The following is a 21,815-nucleotide window of genomic DNA, read 5'->3' as shown; positions in this document are numbered from 1 at the left end:
AACCACACGATAACACTTTTACACTTCAATCTCAGATTTACTACAAAGGGCAAAGGATAGTGCGTCGGTATACCCAGTATACTGCGGGAAAGGAAGATTGACCATCCCCTGATCTACGATCAGTACGATCTTTGTGAAATGGCGCTAAAGGACTCTTTGAAAATCTTGAGGCTACCCACCCATGTTGCAGCACATGTGTGAAGATCTTGGCCTCAATATACCATCAAAGCCCATTCGTAAAAAGGCCCCGTAATTGGCTCTACTGAAAGAGATTGTCAGCAAATGTACTTACCAAAAGTCATCATGATGCTGACTTTCTCTTTTGTTTAGCAGAATAGGAAAGTGAGGAAGAAACGAATGAACGGCGTATCGTTCCTAGTAGTTATCTTATTTTTTAAAAATGCACGTAGGCCGGATCAGAAGTTGTTGCGTTTTGTTTTGTTTTTCTTTTAATCCTGCCAGTATGGACCCTCACTTTTCTTTTCTGGTCTTCACGTAAGTAATGAAGTTTACTCATCTGGTAGCCGAAATATGCAAACTGACGGATGCGGGAGTATCCAACCTACATTTCTATCCGCTCATGTTTTAATGCGGGATTTCTTTCTCTAATTTAACGACGTCGTCCTTTCAGTTGCGGTTTTTTAAACGCGCGTATGTTCAAGCACCCCCAAAACGTTTCCAATTACGTTACGTTGCGTGACATTAATAATTACCAGGAGAATAAGACTTGTTCTCTTGTATTAAATTACTTTGAAGGTCATAAGGCGCCTTTCTCTGTATTTATACTTACAGAAAATGAGTTCTCATTGTAAAAGATAAAAGGTATTTAGATTATCAGTGTGGAATCAAGTCTTAAGTAGCTTCTTTCGAATGTATCTTTTGCATTACTTGAATGTGAGAAGGTGGTAATGTAATGTGTACTTCACTTGCAGATTTTTCAGCCCAAAAATGTTTTGGAGAACCTTATCAAACATCTTGCAAAATTTTTGACCTGTCTCTCTACATTTTTCAAGCTATAAGTCACTACAACGGAGACCGAGTTTAATTTGGATATTTAACAACTCAATATGGTTAAATTACCTAGTTATTTGTTTACACACTTTGCATAATTTTGCTCGCTCAGGTCACGCACACTTCTGACATTTTCGAAAGGAAGCAATGCGATTCAGAACATCAAAAATTGCACAGTGAATGGAAATAGCATTGTTTGACGAATATATTGTTAAAAATCCAAAGTGTCAGGTAACAGCTACATTTTTTTCGCGCGAAATATCACCTGTTTTCAACGCCATTTTGCGTAGTCTGTAAGGATGTTCTTTCAAGGGCTTAAGTGATCCCAAAATCGTTGTGCCCGAAAAAATATACTCACCAGAATTGAATAAGAATAGCTTTCCTTACAACGTGTGAAGTTTGACTGATTTTATGTTAAGCCTTGAGCGGAGCTTGGTTTTCGCAGTTAATTTTTGACTGTGCGACATGCGGAGCCTGAACTCAGGTAACCTGAAACCGCGTTTTCAGATTTTCGTAAATTTATGAAAAGTTAAGAATCGCTGGAACGTAAAAACATGATTTTTGAAAAGGATTTACTGTAAGGTTTCTTTGGGCGAAATATGAGCAATTCACCAAAATGGTTAAAAGAGTCGTTCAACAAAATGAGCAAGAGATATAGTTTTCCTACAGCTGAGGTCGTAATTTGCATAATGGTGATCGATGTAACAACCGTATGTACATTTTCGACACTGATTTTATTTTCTTTCTGCTCTCACGCAACTCTGAATGCATGATTTCCCTTTCACCTAATATCTTGTGGCATAATAGCTAAACATTTCCAAACTTAAAGTTGATTTCAAAACCTTTTTCTACCTGGCAGGGAATAATTAGATTAGCGTTTGTTTACACAACATATATCTTTGCTCGCTCAGGACACAAACATTTGTGGTATTTTCAAAAGCAAGCCTTCCGATTCAAAGCCTCAAATTTTACTCAGGTATTGAATAATGACATTTTATTACGAATATCTAGTTAAAAATTTAAAAAATTATGTACCAGGTATACTTTTATCGGGTTAAATTTTACATATTTTTCGTCCCATGTACAGCACTTTTTGAGGGTGTTGCTTAAGGGACAAAAAAAAATCTTAATATAGCTGTGTACGGAAAAATTAACATAACACAAATGAATGGGAAGACTTTTTCTTAAAACGTGTGAAGTTTGGTGTTAACTGAATTCATTTTAAGCCTTCAACGGAGCTTGGGTTTTGCAGTGAATTTTGGACAATTTGCTAGGCGGAAAAACCGCACTTAAACAGCATTTTCAAATTTTCGCAAATTTCTGAAAAATTAACACTCGTCAGAACTTTTAAACTTGATTTTTGAAAACAGTTTACCAAAGGGTATCGTTGAGCAAAATATGAGCAAGTCGCTAAAATGGTCGCTGACGGACGATTCTCGATCCTTACAGGCAGCCATTCTTAAAGTCTTAAAATCAACGATGATAACAGTCCCACCGATAGAAATAAAACTAATTTGTAGCGATCTTTAATCGTGTCTTCACGTCGATTTTCGCGCCTCCCTGTATTTAAACCCCAGTTTACCATGTTTTCAGTTTGTAAAGATTAAATTTGGCAATTGAAGTATAATTACGACAAGTGTGAGGTAATGAGGATATCCTACTCCAGAGACAAGTCAATTCCACAGTACAACTTGCTAAATCAGCCTTTAAGGGTAGTGAGCGATACAAAGGACCTTGGTGTACATTTTACATCTAACCTTTCATGGTCACTACAAGTTGAAAAATGTTCAAAGAAAGCAAATGCTGTCATAGAATTTCTATAGAGAAATTTTGGTACTAAGAACTGGAAGATCTCCATGCTATAAAAATCTATGGTTCGTCCTATTCTTGAATATTGTGCACCAGTTTGGAGTCCGCACTTGAAAAAGGACATTTATGCTCTGGAGAGAGTTCAAAGACGCGCATCCAGGTGTGCCCTTGGCGAAAATGGCAAAGACCCGTCTCATCAGGAAAGATTGGATATTCTACGTTGGCCTACCCTAGAGAAGCGAAGAGAGTATCTATCACTGGTGGAATGTTTTAAGACACTTCATAGTTTAAATGGCCTAAATCCATCTTTTGGATATATCAACAAAGTTGAAATGGTAAATTGGCCACCGTAATGATTACAAAAGCTGACGTTTCGAGCGTTAGCCCTTCGTCGGAGCGACGTAGGGCTAACGCTCGAAACGTCAGCTTTTGTAATCATTACGGTGGCCAATTTATCATTTCAACTTTGTTGATATATCCAAATTATTTCGTTACTCCCACCGACGCAGCCCCAAACAGTTTCTTTCGAAACTATCAGCCTAAATCCATCTTTGTTTACTTATGCTAGTGCCTTTCGTCCTTTCCGCTCTAATCATTGTTACAAATTGAAAATCAAATCAGCTAGATTAAATTGTTACAAGTACCCATTCTTTGTCAGAATCGTAAACCTGTGGAATAAACTACCTAAAGACGTAGTTGAAGCAGAATCTCTGCGAACATTAAAGACCAAAGTCAAGAATTACCTTTTTAAATAATATTGTAAACAGTTTTTATAGTAAGTATTGTATATAGTTAAATCGCAACTCAATGTTCTTATATTTTGTATATTCAAATAGATGTTTAACTAGATGATTATTTTAGAAACACCCTCGATAGGGCTAACCTCTGGTGTCTCCCCTTCTTTCAAATTATTTACTTTTTTGTGATCTGATTGAATAAAGTATTGTTATTATTATTATTATTATTATTTATTGTTTCTTCTAGTCGATTTCGAGTATCATGATCAGTTTCAGCTGTATTTTACATAGTCATATTTAGCTTATTTACCATGCTTTGAGGTTTTACAGGCTTCATTTAATTTTGCCTTTTATTTTTTTTTGTCACGCAAACACCTTGCGGGCTTTTTTGCTCCTGAGGCGCTCCTCATAAACCTATGGGGCTTGAACCTTCGAACTCACGCGTGGCATTCTAGTGCTCTAACTAAGTGCGGTTTTTTCTTTTTTTTTTTCTATACTTCCAAATAAATGAGAGGCAAAACTAAATTTTCTGTAACCAAGGAAAAAGAATCTCTGCGTTCAGGGACTGACTCTTGATTGTTTGTCTAACTAACGACGAGAAGGATTAGTTATCAGATAAAATAGTTCCATAAAGTCATTTTCCTCCTTTAAATGATCACTTTCAAAGTTTTCTGTACGTCGAGAAAGCAAAAGCAGCCTTTTCTCCACTTTTAGCATTCGTTCCTCAGTACACTGGATAATAGTTTCAGAATTCAAACAGAAAGGCTCTGCATCAGAAAGACACATGTTGGCGAATGTCGTCTCATCACAAAACAACTTAAACTCAGTCCGATTACTTCCCTTATCGAAAATGTCCGTTAAACGCTCCTCGATAAAACGTGCCATTTCAAGCTCTTTTGCGCATTCTTCTGCGTTTGTTTTAGCATCACCGTATGATTCGTTGAGTACAGAAACAAGCATATTCATGAGAAACACAGTTGTGGATATACAAAACAAAAATGCAAACGTCGGACCAATAAAGGGTTTGTCGCTTCGAAGAGCTTGCATTGGGACTGCTTTTCCCAACACAAATTCGAATTGTGACATAACTGCGTTGAGGTAACTAGAATACTCTAATACTACACAACCGAAAAACTGCATACCTGTGACGACAAATGCATTAAACACGATCAGAAAGAAGAACACGTACGATAGTTGATAGCCTATAGATTGCCGAAAAGATGAAAACAAGTATATTACGTGTGGATTAAAACGAATTAAATTTAGGAGCTTGATCGTCACCATAAAAACAGCAACGGCAATAGATGCATTTTCTAAGTTAAGCCAATCCAAGGCTGTGTGAAAATGTGCGATTTCATAAGGATTGGCTTGAATAGCCTTGATAGTGTTTAAAACACTTTTAGCTCTGATCATGTAAAATGCTACAGAAGCTACAGAGAAAGTTATCATGAAGAAATCGACCATGTTCCAAACAGACTTAAAGAATCCTAGGCGTTGTTGATATAGGTGAACTAACATAACTATGAAGTAAAAGAACACCATTGCCATGAACAGAAACTGGCAAATTAGGAAAAACACCAGAGCTCCCGACTCAGTGCTGTACAACTCGAGTGTCTCAATTCTTCTTGAAGTATAGGCTGCACCAGTAGCTATGGCCTCGTAAAAATATGTGGCAATACTGATCAAGTTTGTATTGACATTGAAAACAGCAAACTCTAGAATTACAGCTCGAGTTTGGCGATCGAACCATCCCTGGCCAATAGTTTCGTCGAGGACACCTTTTGCGGTGCTTTCGTCATAGCCCATGACTGCCGCATAACCACCTCCTTCATATGAATTGTACGTAGCCTGGATGGGATTACTACGAAGTTCTGCTGCTGATTGGTATCGCCAAGGCTTAGGGCAACTTTGGAGAGCATTTGGCCACGATGCGTTGAGTGGGAGAGGTATCCATCCTGGAAGGCTTAGTAAAGTCGTGTCCTCGTTGTCTGAAGAATAGTGGTAATAGCAGTTGGAAATGATTTTAGAGAGCGATCTGCAGGAGCCTTCATTGAAAATGTAGAGGAAAAAGAGGAAAAACAGTTTGTGACTTTTAGTTGCATAACTGATAACAAGGAGGAACTAAGAAGTTACTACCTAGAACAACACGTCTATAAGATTCCTCATTGTATCGGTTTGAAGATTGTGGTTCCTAAATTACTATCGAAGCTTAATTAAATTCACTGTTTTAGCCAGAAGACCTCAATTTCTGTTTTTCCTTCTTTAGAGATGTAAATAACTGGTCGTTTTCATTGGAGTTATTGGTGTGATAGGCTGCCAACCATCATGATTTCGATGGAAGGGAAAATGTTTCATGGGTACGCGTAATTACGGCTATTCAAACTATTTAAGGTCCATTAAGTAGCCTCAATTAGAAATATGAAAGAAAAGGAGCGCTGGTCAATAAAATATTAATGATATTTTTCTCTTATGAAAGCTTCTTGGAGTATAAGACCACTGATTTATAAGTTTCACTTTTTTATCCAGTTTCAAGCAAAGCCTCCTGCAAAAAGATGTTTCCCTATAAAATGATCGATGTAAATTGTAGTTTACTTTTTTTGATTCTGAGCTGTCGCAACCAAGGCATCCCCACCAAGATCGACATCTTGTTCTCGATGAACACGTTGTTTTTCTCTTCGTCTCCATTGTACCAGGCCTGGTTATAAATGTTTAATATGAATTCATTCTTTAACCACGCCTCTAATCGATGTGCATCGTTTACCGAGAGGGAAAAAGAAGAACTGAGAGAGAGCGTATGCATTAAGTTCGTTGCACCATTCATAAACAAGTTCGGCGATGAACATGGTTATAAAAAAAAACAAGTAAATAAAAAGTAATGAAATGACTGACCACTGCAACAAAGTGCAAGGAAAACATAAACCAGTAGGCCATCTTAAATCCAAAACTCGTGATAACATCGGAAAAATTTGAGCAGTTAAAAGTTCAGTGCAATCGAGAGCAAAGGCTGATTTAAAATCTCTAGTTCTACCAGCTATTTTTCTTTGAGAGGTCATTTTTAAACTATATCAAAAAAACTGTTCAAGTGTAGGTTTTAAAATAGCTCGAATGTATTACTTTGTCTGGTGCTGGGATGTGATTGACGTTGGTTACCAAAAAACTTTGTGTTAAGCATCCCGAGTCTGTAATTTTGCAATTATGGTGTTATGCATATGCCTAGCAAATCCTTTAAACATAAACAAGTCTAACTACTAAGAAGGAGTCTTTTAGCAGACAGGAAAATCTTACCAGGTTAAACTTAGTAAATCGATTTCCTATCTCTGCTGTCATCAGAAAACGATTTCCATTATTGTTTCCATAGGATACGATAGCCAGAAGAAACATGAATATTAAATGAAGAATGATGTCTCTTGTCATGCGTGTTAAAGCAGCCTCCCTTTGGGATCTCTCCCTCATCTTTTCCCGCTGATATCGCTTAAAGTACTGTTTGGGATCATCACTCAAAATATCTATCTCGATTGCAGATGAATCGATTCCAATTTCTTTCTCTTTTTCTTCTCCTTTTTCACATTTTCCTTTATTCTTTTTCGTTAGCAGAAAGGAAACAACGATGACTGCTATCATAACCTTGGTCGGCTGTACAACGAAAATGTCTTGTCCGCTGGAAATTAAAGTAGAAGCAAGCCACTGCTCAGAGGTTTCCTTGCCCCACATTAGACTGTAAAACAGTGTAAAGGTTGCTGCTAACATAGTCGTACAAAAGCAGAAAAACCAGCCGATATAAACAAAAAAATGAGGAAGCATACAACCGGCGTCTGTTATTTCATCCAAAAGTCGTTGGGCCTCGTCTGTCGCTTTGCAGCTTTCTCTCCTTTCTTCTTTTGGTCTACTAGACTTAAAGAGGAAGGCAATTATTATGTTTATAGGTGCAATAATTATGCTGCTTTGTACACCGATGACTATCTGTCTCCAAGAAAACTTAAATGGTCCGACCTGTATAGCACCGTCAGATTCACTATCAATGTTATAGAACATGGCATTTGCTATCATTGCACTAAACAGAAATGAAAGGCAACATGAAGCTCTTTGCACACGTGTGAAGGTACTGCTACATGCTTTTCCAAGCACTGACATCCACAGGTGACTGTCGGCAATTTGCCTAGCAAAGCGCGAACGAACATGAGCAGAAAAGGCAGCATGCGTTCTGCTGTCCACAGTAACCTCTATTTGTCCGTCGTCTTTCTCTAAGGCAAGCCATCTATTTAAGGGGAACACCCACATTTCTTCAGTCTGTCGGTCCTTAATCGTTACTGTCTCTACGAACCAAGACGGATTTTCTCCCGAGTTATCGTGCTCCAAAGTAATTTCTTTTAATGTACCAAAGGATTTTGCCATCACGAGTACAAAGACATTAATACTCCCACGCCCAAATAATTCACTCGTTTCCCCTTTCTCTCGTAATACAATTTGACTATGTTCGTAAATTTCGCTCTTGATACTAATGCTTATTTTAGCTATTGTTGCTGACTGTTTCCAAATACCGGTGCTTACAACCATATCGTAGCAATAGGCTCCTTCATCAACAAGTGGTATCACTATGGGAGGGCAAATCTGAAAAGAAGAATACATACTGAGTTAAAAATGCTCATCTGAATGTCAAAATACGATACTTAGAATCTTTCAATTTTCAGTTGCAAAAGAAACCTTAAAATGAAAAAATGGCAATTATGAAAGTTGTCTTGGCGGGAGGTCGAGAGTTCAATACCGGCCGGACCAACACTCAGGGTCTTAAAATTAACTGAGAAGAATATGCTTCCTTTCTTTAACATCAAGAAATGGTTAGATATTCTAGTCTTCTCGGATAGGGACGAATAAATGGAGGCCCCGTCTCCTGCAGGGTTGGGGTAGGAGACGTTAATTTCCCACGCACGAGATTACTGTGTGATGGATGTCCTCCCTGGGGTGGGTTGGGTGGGTAGTTACAGGGCCGTTCTGAAAACCACTTCTGTGAGAACGCACCCTGTCTAAAGATTATTATCTATCTATCTATCTATCTATCTATCGTTTGGGCAGCAGAACTGTTTGATTGGATGCATTTAACGAGATGAACACACCTTGTCTTCATCTCCCTTGTCGGCTCTCCTTGCAAAGACCAAGACAACGAAGTACGAAAGGAAACAACAAGAAATTGTTACAAGTACTGAGATATTGCCACTCTCAGCAAGATTTAAAAACTCGTTAAAGACTTTGTCGAAGTCAATTGGATTTGGTGCCTGAATGAAGCTTCCACCAAACGATGTCAAATGATTGCAGAGGCATACAAGATGCGTGGTGTTTGAATCTGGGCTTACCTTTCAAAACATGAATAGATAAATAGATCAATAACAAATGTCAATTTTAGCCATAAAAACAATAGATAATATAGAAATCGAGAAATGCGATATTTTAAGAAGAATAGCCGATTGGTGGTTTTAGCATTATATCCGCCGCTTTATCACTAAATCTGTACTTTCGAAATCAGTATTTTTCGCATATAATTTTTAGGATGAATAAGTCATTGCTTTCCTTAACCTAAGAAACAGCTTGTAATGGTAAATTTTTACCTTGCAACCTTCCGTAGTCCACTCTTCTGTTTTCTCTGACCAATGCAAACAACTTGACTGGGTGATAGTTAAAGTGTAGTTAATGTCTGTGTTTGGGTCATACTTTGGAACTGCAACTTTGAGAACTCCTTTGGGCGGAGGATCCTTGACCCCAACACAGGACCGTCTTTCGCGACGCTGACCGAAACACGATCGTCGTTGCCTAGAATGTTGACTTTCACTCTCAGAGGGTTTAAACAATAAACCTACGTAGAGGGAGGCTGGCTTAGATGGCATCACTGTAACTGATCCACCTCTGATAAAGCAAGTTGAATTGACATCTGTTTGGTTGTCACATGTAAAGTTAGACACTAATGTAACGTTGTGGTCAAAGTCTTCCACAGTTGGCCTTCCTCCAAACTTTATAAAGAGTTTGATTTGAATTCCTGCTTTAGCCACCTCCATATTAAGAGATACAGGAACATTAGCGAGTTCTGCGTAATAACTACGGACTGACATACGGTTAGGCTTAAGGAAATAATGTTCTGTCCCGTTTCTGGAGTTCTGAGGTGGATTGGAAATCGGAATGACGATCTCGATGTCATTATCGAGATTTGAGATATTAATTTTTTCCTCGCTGTTACCTTTAAGCTCGAGACTAATGACTTTTGATTTGATTTTCTTGCTGCTATTGCTCCAGGTAAAAGGATTAAAATCAATAGCCTGCATCTGAAAGAAAACGAACTATATGTGTTTCTTGATACTGAGGTAAGTGAAATTACAGGAGTTTTTCTTCACTTCTTCTGTCAATCAAACCTATAAATCTATTCAGCTTGACAGAGAAATTATGAATTTTCCATGCCATTTGTTAATATGAGCTAAAATAAAATATTATATGAACAAGCGGGTTACCCCACCTAGGCAAGATACCTCACTCATCTGGGGTCCCCCACCTCCATGTAGACAGGCCCTAAATGAATACACCCTTTTTTCTGGATTCTGTATTATAGGCATGCAATACTCAGTAGTTAGTCAAGTGAAAAGCAAGCAAAATGCCAGAAAAATTAAAGCAAGGATTTCTTTATAACATCCTTCCCCATCATTAGATTGGACAGAATCTGAAAGCTGGATTGAGAATAGCAATCTTACTTTTGCATTTATGTCTACACTGCCGAAATTTCCAAGATTGCTTGGGAGCTTGAATTTGCTTGGTCCATCTCCCATGCTGAGTCCCTTTGCATCGTTAGCTGTGACCTTTTTCACAAATATTACCAACTTTGGAGTTTGAAGGACCAGATCTTCTGATGGAACTAAGCGGCCAAAAAGTGCATCGCACATATTGCTCAGTTTTTCGAAGGCCTCTTTAACTATCTAAAAAGAGGATCAAATAATGTCAGTTGTTGAGAAAATAACGTAGTTATTCTTATAAATTAAGATATTTTTTGGTCTCAATTTATTTTGGTAACTACCGTAACATAGAATGCGGTTAAATGTTAGCAGCTTGTTAGAAATTTAATCCAGAAGGGGAATATACGCAGGAAGGTTCATACTTCTGGTAACTGTGCGTGTGATTTTTACCTCTGGAGATCGCGGAGATGCTATGGAGTCTGTGTCGCCTTGACTCGAGCCTACACCAGACTTCAGAACATTCGTAAGACAGCCTGTAACACTCGTAGCTGTTTGTTCCAACACTGGTGTGAAAGGCTCCTCTGGATCGTTTAGGGTAGAGATCATGATATTTGCCGTATTATCGATCAATTGCATTGTTAATTCCTTGGAAAAAATAGTACTGGCACATCATTTATCAGAATCATTAGAATGCGAAGATTTGGCAGATCAAATACTCTTGAAAATCCGAAATTTACCATTGTCGTAGCCTTCTTTTTAGGTACAAGTAAAATGTTTTAATCGTTTCCGGTCAGATACCTTCGCGAGGAACAGGGAGCCCAGCAATATTTACATCACTTGCAAGACGAGTCCAGATGAGTACTGAGCTGGCACGGACTCCAACCGTATTGGAACCGAACCATTTCAGGTTTATTTTCCTCCTTTATTTTTAATCTTATTTTGTTGAAGAGGAATTGTTTGACTGTTATTGTTATTAAGTAAAAAACCGATTTGACATTTATATATGCGATCAAAACAGAATAGAAGAGCAAAAGAAAAAATAAAATAAATACGGCGTACCGCGCTGTCAATGTTGCTGTCACTGTCACCGTCACTACAGCCGTCGCATTTTAGTTCAGCCTTCGTCCCCATGGCCAAGCTTACCACTGACATCACCAAGCGAGACATTTCAAGATTATCTGGTGTTATAGCTGTAAATTTGTTAATCAATGTGTCGATAATCTAATAACAAAGAGAAATGACATGCTTCGAATGAACGATCGCACAGATTCTGTGCACGCCTTATCACTTTCTATAAAAAAAATATGGCTACAATTACCTGTAGCTAAAATTAAACTGTTATTTCCGATTGCATTTGAGCATTCGTTTTTAGCATACCAACGCTTTGTCCTTGGGTTCCAGTGCTTTTCCACATTCAGTTCTTTCATTAGCAGACTTCAAGACAGATATACCAAGTTGAACAGCTTGGCTGAGTTCACCTCTGTCGAGAAATTCACTAAGCTTGCTACCCTCCCCGACTACAAAACTTTTTAATTTGATTGTAACTTCTTCTGGTGATGAAAGACATGGATCAAGGCTAGACGATGGTCTTACCTGCAGAAAGAAAAGGAAGAAAGATCAAAACATTTTACTTATTGATAAGAGTCTTTTGACCTTTTTTTCTAAAGTTACGAGTTATCACGGGATCCTAGCCAAGCTGAGATAGAAATCGAGAACAATGGAAGGCTGGAAGGCACATAGAGTGAATTATATAGTTTTGAAACAGTTTGAACACAGCGTTAGTGACTAAAATTGGACCGTGCTTAAGTCATGAGTAGAGTAACAATTGTTTCGTCAAAAAGGTATCGCGTATATCATTTATCTCAGTACCTTGATAAGTAATTTCTGTACAACAGATACTCCAACAGCGTTCCTAATCACGATAGTGATTCTTAATTGAAAATTTTCGTCCGGAAATCCTGCAGGTAATACTGTCGATACAGATGTGGGTGATATGCCGTAAGATATTGGATTCTCTCCGAGTGAGAACTCATAATTTAGTGGTAAGCTTGTATCCCGCCAGTCGAAGCACTTAAAAACAAACTCAGTCTCTAATGAAACGCCTTCAGAGGTTGAAGACGTGCAGTAACCACTATGCGGCTCCCCAGCGGTTTCAAAGATGATGGAAGAAAAACCGTATGCCCCTTCTGAAGATGTTACAAATAATGTTAGATTATATTTGCAATTTGATTGCAATGAGTTCTTTTTGATGATCACATTAGTTGCATGTGCAGCAGTTGATGTCATATTGGGTAAAATGGGTACATTCACCCAATTTCCTGATTCACTGAATTTGGACAAGTGCCATTCATAGGTGGATCCGTTGCAAGGAGCATTAGAGCATGCGGATGTCACCCGGAGCTTGTTCGAAGCAGACACTCTTTCGCCGCAATCTATAAGGCATCTAGACAAAATAAAAATTACGTGAACTGTTAAAATGGGATTTCAGTGAGAGTGGGCTTGCCCACATTGATCGTTCATAATTAAAAAATGAGTTACCTGAGGGCCACTTGAGGTACCTCTTTTGCAGCTATCAAAAAGGACGTTTCAGTAAAGGAACTTCTCACATCCTTGGAAACAGTCAGTTGTAGGAAGTAGGTCTTTTCGACTTCCAGTTTACTAGGGTCCACTCTAATGACTGTGGAGCTAAAGTTTGGTATGCCAAGAAAAGAACCAAAGCAAGTGTTGTTTACAGAGCTGTCCTTCCGGCAGGACCATGTAAAATTGAGTCCAGTGTGCATCCCAGGGCCAATATCAACATCATAACTCAAGGAACCATCCACAGTCACAATGGTTTTAGATCCCCATCGTACACTGCTTCCTCCATCGATGATAGCTCGCACTGGAGCTGCAATAACCTCAATGAAGCCATAATCAAAGGCATTGAGTGTCCTTGGGGACTCTGGATACTCAACAGTAATTGTTGCTTTGAATATTACTTGGTAAATTCCAGCTGATAGGGATCGTCTTTTTATCGTCCATTCCGTTGTTCCTTGACTGACAATAGTTCCTGATGCTGACTCTGAGGCATCCAGCTCCTTTTCACTAATTAAACTCCATTCGAAGGTGCTCTGAAGTACGGTTAAATCTTTATTTAGACCCTGTATCACAGCTTGTTGGACGCTTTGGACTGAACGCTGAATAGGCGTAGCGTGATACTTGTTCTTTGAAATATTTCTGATGGTCACAGAGAAATCTCCTAATAATTAGAGTGGAAAAACGTTTTTCAGTCATTTTCAACCTTTAAGATATAACTTTACCCCTACATGTTTTCTATAATCATGTATTCTATGGCTTGGCTTACTTAAGTATCAAAATGTCCCATTTTACTCAGACCAACTTGTTTAGCTACAAAATGGGAAAAACAAAAAAACCAAACTAAATGAAGCTAGCGATAGCTTTTTAGCTGTCTTGTTTCACCTAAATCTAAACGGAATCTTACCGTCGGGCTCACATGATATCCCATCTCCAATGTAGCTTTTCCGGCACTCACAGCTAAAGGATCCAGGATTGTTAAAGCAGTGAGCGACTCCGTGGCAGTTATGAGCGGAGGTTGCACATTCATCAATCTCTGTAGAATTACAAAGATGCGGATTACGTTTTTAACAGGGGTCAGTGCCCCATGAAAAACACACACACAAAAAAGGAATGGATAATGAACATACAACTATTTCCCACCTACACAACTTGCGCCATTGCCCTCATATCCTTTGACGCATGTAAAGTTAAAGGATAAAGGCTGATAGTTTCTAAAGAAACTGTTTGGGGCTGCGTCGGTGGGGGTAACAAAATAATTTAGATATATGAACAAAGTTGAAATGGTAAATTGGCCACCGTAACGATTACAAAAGCTGACGTTTCGAGCGTTAGCCCTTCGTCGGAGCGAAGGGCTCCGAAGAAGGGCTAACGCTCGAAACGTCAGCTTTTGTAATCGTTACGGTGGCCGATTTACCATTTCAACTTTGTTTATATATCCAAATTATTGCAGTTAAAGGATCCGATCGCGTTGGTACAAGCCACCCGTGGGTCGCAGTTGCGCACAGTTGTAGTGCATTCATCAATATCTATACGTAATAATATACATGAAAAAATTGTGCGCGTCTGATTGGTTAAAAACGAGTGCATTTTTAATGAAACAGGAGTGCAAGGTTGTAACACGAGTGCAAAGTTGTAACACGAGTGCAAATTACAAATAACGTACGCGCGCTGTCAAAATGTTTCCTGTCTTGACTTTCTTTCATGCTTCTCTTCATCATATTATCAGTAAGTAACAACATGATGCCTTGTGCAGTTTCAATGACTACAAATTGCAATTATTTTGTCTCTAAAAAATTTACTCGTGTTTATCAACACCAATTTGACACGAGAAATCATCGTATCCTCCGATACGAAAAATGAAATGCACGATTGAGACTGACGACCAGAGATCATTGTGAAATCCTTTTTTAAAAATTTGAACAACAGAGGTCGTAACGCTGGGGCTTAGATTGGAACGTGTTAGACCTACCAACGCAAAATCGCCCATCCCAAGAGTAACCAGGTGAGCATTGACATGTGAAAGATCCATCGGAGCACATTGCTTTAGGAGCGCAGTCATCCAGGCCGTCCTTACACTCGTTTATATCTATTATTTATAGAAAGGAATGTAAATAAGATTAAAGTTGTAATGATGGTTAAAGCTATCACTACCTGCTTCGACCTTTTTTTCTGTAATATTTACCCGTAGAGAGCTAAAGTAAGTAAAAGGTAATGAAAACGTTCCTCTACTTAATCTTCTAATGCAGCTGACAACATCATCCTTAACAAATGTATCTTTGAGGACAGTTTTGTCGATTTGGGAGCCACAAAGCGCTAAGATACTTATGTACAAACAATATCTGTTCTGAGAAGAAAACAAGTGTTCGAGCGGGACTCGAAGAAAAATAAGGGCTCTGGGAAACAAATAAAGTCCAAGTAAAGATCAACGAGTTTGCAAACTACTTAAATGGTATTAAGTCGACTATCTTTCAGAAACAAATCTTTTTTTCAGCGAAGAAGTATCATCCCATCTTGACCTGGGCTTCACTTATACATCGTACTTTACACAAATTGTGGGTAAAATCGACCGTTATAGGCGGATAGTCAAGTCAAGTCAGTCATATATCATACCAGAGCAATGAACGCCATCTCCTGAGAATCCCTGAAGACAAGTACAATTGAATGAACCCATAGTGTTGTTGCATTGTGCCATTTCGTGACAATTATGTGTCCGCTTTTGACATTCGTCTACATCTGTGGAAATCGTATAAATTCATATTAGTTCCTGTGTGTGTCTGACTACATAGCGTATTTAACTCTCTGTCTGTCTGTCTGTCTGACTGACTATCTGTTGCAGCTGGTCAACGTGCGACCGTCGATTGGGTTCCCATACGGGGCATCTAAGTTTTCGTGCATGCACAGTGGCGGCATCTTCGAATGGTGCCACGAGCCCGCCAAGTTAAAACCTCTCAGTCTATCTCGTTCAGTTTTTCTCGAGTTTTGGTCTTAATATTGCGTTAAACACTGTAAAATAAAGTGAGAGTTTTTTCGAAGCCTTTGTGAAGGATTATGAATTAAAGGTTTTGATTTGAAATAGTTAGTCACCGTTTGCGGCAACACTTTCCATGGATCTTTTCGTCTTTTCATGAACGTTTTACGGAGTTTAGAGACTGCACTTCTTTATCTCTTTCTATCGGCCCATTGCTTATGAGAATAAGGAACTGTTCGTAACTGTCTGGCATTTGTTGCACCATTTATGTTTTCCTGAGTAACCGTGGCAATGACAGCCCATGAATCTATGTCTTCAACCTGTTATCGTGCTTCAGCAGTTTAATGCTTCATTTAAGGTTACCTGAACAACCGAACAGCTCCACCCTCATTGCAATTCCCTCGTGCCAGTTCACTGGACGAAATCGGATGTAACGTCCTACGATAAAGGGGCTCAGGTCATGATAAACGATCGTCTTCTGGTCATAGTTTCCAGCAAAGGCCTTGATAAGTGAAAAAACAAAACAAAACAAACAGAAAATAAAAAAATCTTCGTTTTCTTTCCGTGATAAATTTGGGATAATTAGATTGATAGATGAATCGAATGCAACATTTCCTCATCCAATGGACAGCACAACTCTGATATGTCTGCCTCATATAAACAGTTTTTTTTTGTATGTTTTCTAGAGATTTTCCATGGCATTAAATGACTTAAAACAATAGAAAAAATATGAGAAAAGGTCTTCCTAGCGCAATCTAAAGGTATTTTTTAATGCTAGTTTCCTTTACGGAAAGGCAGCCTCGTTAATATTCTTATGGACCTTTTTTATTGTCTTCCCTTGATCCATGTAATATTGCAAAGTAGTTTCTTCATCGCCATGCTGTAAATTGTAGCTGGTAACCCACTTGGACGAAGCACTCATTCCTTGTGTTGCAATTCGTTTCACGATGGTATCGTTATTTCGCAAATCAATCTGAAGCCACTGGTCGACATTGTCTTCGAGAGGCAACCAAGCTCCCTCGCTTAATATCAGTCTGCCCCTAGTTGACGCATAATCTGCACTCAATTGTGAAGAGGCACTAATTTGTCCGTCAGAAATAGCACCGTTTTCCATACCAAGGGCGTCTTGACATTCTTTGCATTTCAAGAAGATAAACAGAAAGTTGAAATCTAAATCATTCCCGTACCTATCCTCCCGACTATAACACAGTTTTGACCGGAAACGAAAAAGAAAGACACAGATTTCTAGGGCGTGGCATCAATTTCGGCTGGGGCTATTAGATCAGGGAAGAAGGTAAGATTATTCCACCAAGAATCTGAACATCTTGTAGGAGTAAGGGAGGCTAGTGGTATGCCAAATGTAGATTTTTTAGCTAAAGGCTCATTAATTGAAGGAGAGCTTACCGCTTTACGATAACAAGACCATGAGCGTAAAATTGAAACTGCCAGAGACTACTTGTTAGGCTTGCATGTTCAATATAAGACATGAAAGAATGAAAAAATCATACATGACATTTTTCACATGAAGGATACATGATAAGGGACTTGGAAGTCGCTTGTCGAACAACCCAGGAGTTCTTATCAGCAAGTTAAAATTTAATTTTACCTAGACAGCCGTACAACTCCACCCGCATTGTTATCCATCCATACCAGCCTGTAGGTCGGAAACGGATGAATCTCGCCCTGATTGGTGGGAAAAGGTCATGGTACACAATGGTGTCTCTGTCTGTATTTCCAACAAAATTCTAGAACGAGAAGTCAAAATAAAGTTTTAAGAAACGAGAAGTTACTGCCACACGCGTTTTGTTTAATATCCGCCTTTATCAGAATATTTACGCAATTTTTTTCGATAAGTTTTCATACAGTTTTCCTACATACAGTTTGTCGTTGCTTGATCAGCTTTTCCACCATCCCCTTGTAATGATAACCAACCTAAACCTTATAGTGGATCAGTTTGCATTTCCATGTTAAAATGATTAAGGACAACTTTTGCTAGACAAAAATACGCCCCTAACCATATCTCTCAAGTTGGAGTACCCCAATTGGCTCATGACACCAAATTGGACTTTAATTAATCATGGGGGTCCCAGCCAGCTCACTCCTCTCCTCTGTCTAAAGATAGGAATTTTCTCAAATCATGTGTTAAATCATCCACTGTGATTTATATCATACCCACTTAAACTTTTTACCTCACCAACAACAGGCTTTGGGCTATATATGAATAAAAAAAGTTTTGAGGGCTTATTCCTCCACGAATTGCAGCGTTTTTGCCTAATGTTGGTTGAATTTAGTATCCTAAAAATTGGTCGCTTCACGAACTGGTTTGCCTCCCACAAGAAATTTTTCAACAATATCCCCAGTTTATACGAATGAAAACTTAAAATGAAAGTTTCTTTGGACAATTTTCAAACCTTGGGCTCCTTTTGTCCACGCTCCTTATAAAATTGGAACTTTATTCCGTCGTTGCTGTAAGTCAGGTTGTAGTGGGTTACGTATTGCACATGATAATTGTTTCGTCCTTGTGTTGCAATCCTTGTTGTTTTAATGTATCGATTAATTAGATCTATCTGGAGCCACTGGTTCTCATCGTTTGTGCGGGCTACCCAACCCCCTGCGTAGTTCTGTGTTCCTTTAAGGTGAAGTCTACCATAATGAGCAGCTTCTTTGTTATTCCATTGAGAAGAGGCGCTCATTTGATTGTCGGAGATATCACCGCTTTCTATTCCTTGAGCCTCCGCACACTCTAAGTGGTATAAATGCTTTGCATCAAAGAGAACTTGCATTGTTGCTTTTCAATAGCCAATCCACATCAAACAAGCACATGCAGTAATACGGGTTTGGGTTGTCAAGTATACATACCGTCCACGGGTTTTTTTTTCAATTTTTTTTCCTTAGTATACATAAACTGCGATGTTTTACGAGGATTTTCGTACCAGAGAAAGTTGTAACTACACATGTATAGAATTACGATATTTTTTTGCGTGTGTTTGATGTCGCCAATCAGCTGCTGACAAGTTATTTGCCTTTCGCACCTCTCTGTCAGGTTAATGAAAGAATGGCAAAGCTTTCCTCATCAGAAAGGTCGAATTTTTCTATCAGTAAAGGCTTATGGTGTTAATATAATAAGAACAAAAAATTGTTACACGACTGCTCGTAAATATGGAGTTTTCCTCTTCGAAAATTTGAAGAGAAATTCCATACGTGCGCTCACTTACATGAATTCTTTATTCTCTATACGTATAAAGTTCTGAATGCTGCAAACTATTTGATGTAGAATGATGATACAATCAGTTCATGAGAGGCAGAAGAGCCACAAGATCGAGGAATGAAACAGTTATGAAAAACAGAGATCTCAGGAGAGTTTTGAAATTATTTTACGAGGAAATGTATTTGATAACTTTGGTTTACTCCAAGAACAACTCCTCCTGAAAAATGTAGCATTCTCCCACAAGGCTACCATTTATTTCTTTTGGCAGATTTTGACATGGAAACATGGTCGTAATCTGCTGATAATCTAGGGAGAGAGAGGGGTCGAAATCCCTATTCAATAGAAGCAAACTCACCAGTGGTTCCGTAAACCTCAACTCTAAGGCAAATATTTCGTTTCCAAGTAACTGGTAGAAAACGAATGTATCTTGCATAGACGGGAACTTCTAGTGGATGTTGGCAAATTGTGTGGGATCCACCTTCCCTGTGAAATGTCTATAATACAATGAAAAAATATAACGAAGTCACAAGTTCTTGAAAATAACATTTACTTAAAAGGAGGATTCAATAACGATGAAAAAGGAAAAATTACGGAGTTGGTTACTACCTTCAACGATTCTAGTCAGGACTTCTCTCACCCAGACGATCAAACTGTACAATCAAATCTCGTTCCTGAGCTCAAACCGTTTACTAACAGAACATCATTAAATAATATATGTTCCGGGTTTAAAACTACATTTTGGCCCAAATCTTACCACTTCCGAGCCGTTAGCATCCCTATAAGTTGGCCACCCGTCCTCATAGGATTTAGAGTGCGCTAGTTTAAAGTCTATCACCCACTCGTTGCCACTGACGTCTCCCTGGGTTGCAACAGCGCACACTTCAATAACTTTCCCGAGATCGACTTGAAGCCACTGATCTTTCTCATCTTTTCCAGCGCACCATCCAGTACCTCTAGTATCATTCAGACGTCCATAAGCTGGTCTGTAACTGGAGCTGTTGTAATGACTTTTTGCCGTCATGAAGCTGTCAAGAATGATATTTGGATCGGAAACTCTAACAACATTACTGTAGCAGTTATCAAGGGTTTCTGCGTTCAAAAAATTGGAGTATTCAGTTAATCACAATATTCACTTACCTTATCGCTGTTTATTGTTCACTTATCATCTAAGATTGACAGGGTCATTCCTTTTCACGTGAAATGCCAAGGGAAAGAATCCACCAGCAAATGAAAATAAGGTTACAAAATCAAAAATGTAATCTTTTTCCGCACTGATGTTTCCTTCGATTTCCTTAAACCTGTTAGAAAAAGGTTTTCACGACGGAAAAAAAAGTTGCTTTCAACAAAGGTTTTGAAGTCATCTGCACACTAAATGAGTTTTACTACTTTTTCAATGTCTTGTATTCCATCTATTAAATTATTTGTCCTTTTACTTCTTACAATACGACGATAGTTGTGATGCTTACGTAGATGCAAAGCAATATTACTTTGCCTCATTTTCAGCTCGCAATTCCATGCTAAATAACTCGCTCCAATCAGAATGTGAGTTTTATTCAATGATGCCATTCTACCGTGTATAAGGGCTTTATCCACGCCTAAGAGGCAAACAATTGAAGGTGGGATAGTCTTGTAAACACGGTTTACATTTTTCCGCACTCTTCCCAGTTACGAACATTGATATGGCTCTGACTAAAATAAAGCACTATAAATAAGAGCAATAATACAGGTGAGGCAAATAAGTCTGACATAATTACTTTCAATATGTGACTGGAGTTCTGTCCTTCCAATTGAGTCCCAAGTTTCATCAGTAGTTTTTCTTAGGAATGGCGCTATATCTTGAATAACCAAGAGGTTTTTTCCCTTTCTGACATTTTTCTTCTATTATTATATTGATCTCACACAAAGAATCACAATACTTTTATTGGTTTCTATGTTAGACATAAAATGCCCCTTAAAAAAGCACAATCTGATTGGTGTCTTTTCCTTTTTCACAATTATCTCCCTTGTAGGCACCTTGACACTCACAGATATAACTATTATCACGCTTTTCCACATTGTGCTGCTCGGCGAAATTTTCATCAGACTGATGCTTTCTGAGTGTGTAGTATACGAAACCTAGAGTATCACTTTATTCGAAGTATGAAACGAAAGAATTCTCTACCCTGGATCGCACGAAGACTGCAGCTATAAAAGGTATGCTAGTATGACAGTTTGTTATTTGCTTCGATGAAATGTACAATGTTCTCCAACAGAACTGTTTTGTATTGTTTTGTTATGTTTTGTTTTTATGATTTGTATGTTGTACTAGTAAGCACCACCTTTCCCCCCTCCCCCTTATGTCGCCACAATTAACACTGCTTTTCTAAGGTGTTTTTCTGATTTTCTTTTCTTCAGCTGAGGTGATCAAGGTCTTATCTTATCAGTGCCGCAGCGCACTGACAAAACGAGCAGCATGTGGGATACGTGCAAAGTTAGCATTGGAAAACGCTGCCAGCATTTTCGAAAAAATGAAAAACAGAAGTGCCAAAATGAAACTAATCTTGATTTACCAATTTTACCATAAGAAGTGGTGAACAGTACTTTAATAAAATCATTTGTTTTAAAAAATAACGTCGCCTGCCTCCTTTCATAATGCTGCGACGAACTTCAAATAAAGCACGTATTGGACTGGTGCATTTAGCATAATTGCGTGTATCTTATGACTACGCTGTCATCGAATGTTAGTCTTGCTGACACACTAAATTTAACAACTTACATATACCACAAAATTGTGGGAGAAGGAATCTGAATAATGTATA

General features: G+C 38.5%; 1 protein-coding gene across 3 annotated transcripts; it reads right to left on the bottom strand.

Annotated features, from left to right (window-relative positions):
* Positions 1-1,990: 1,990 nt before the first annotated feature.
* LOC111336839 (polycystin-1-like protein 2) lies at positions 1,991-20,924 on the bottom strand. Of its 3 annotated transcripts, XM_088725221.1 has the most exons (20): positions 19,772-20,924; positions 19,373-19,511; positions 18,221-18,552; positions 17,416-17,554; positions 16,630-16,943; positions 16,173-16,311; positions 15,452-15,574; positions 14,811-14,927; positions 13,746-13,874; positions 12,803-13,502; positions 12,134-12,707; positions 11,642-11,857; positions 11,324-11,485; positions 10,715-10,909; positions 10,286-10,507; positions 9,158-9,865; positions 8,669-8,905; positions 6,843-8,165; positions 6,150-6,252; positions 3,231-5,602 (listed from the first exon to the last, which is right to left on the bottom strand). In XM_088725221.1, exons 1-20 carry the CDS (start codon positions 20,036-20,038, stop codon positions 4,146-4,148), a joined length of 7,596 nt encoding a protein of 2,531 aa, XP_088581347.1. In that variant the 5' UTR covers positions 20,039-20,924; the 3' UTR covers positions 3,231-4,145. The 3 variants fall into 3 exon arrangements, with proteins under 3 accessions (XP_088581349.1, XP_088581347.1, XP_088581348.1); XM_088725223.1 differs by lacking the exons at positions 3,231-5,602; positions 6,150-6,252 and adding an exon at positions 1,991-3,050; XM_088725222.1 differs by lacking the exon at positions 11,642-11,857.
* Between the last annotated feature and the right edge of the window lie 891 nt (positions 20,925-21,815).

This window comes from Stylophora pistillata, chromosome 6 (genome assembly GCF_964205215.1).
Source record: "Stylophora pistillata chromosome 6, jaStyPist1.2, whole genome shotgun sequence".
NCBI classification, from domain to species: Eukaryota; Metazoa; Cnidaria; class Anthozoa; order Scleractinia; family Pocilloporidae; genus Stylophora; species Stylophora pistillata.
The sequence above is the reverse complement of the archived record's forward strand: the minus strand, read 5'-3'. Positions and strand labels throughout refer to the sequence as shown.

Excerpts from the sequence above, each read along its gene's own strand:
- LOC111336839 (XM_088725221.1), bottom strand. The coding sequence starts at position 20,038 with ATGACGGCAAAAAGTCATTACAACAGCTCCAGTTACAGACCAGCTTAT. Across the intron at positions 17,555-18,220 it reads GTGGACAAAAGGAGCCCAAG|AATTTTGTTGGAAATACAGA; the intron begins GTTTGAAAATTG and ends TTCTCGTTCTAG. Across the intron at positions 8,166-8,668 it reads ACAAGGGAGATGAAGACAAG|ATTTGCCCTCCCATAGTGAT; the intron begins GTGTGTTCATCT and ends TCTTCTTTTCAG.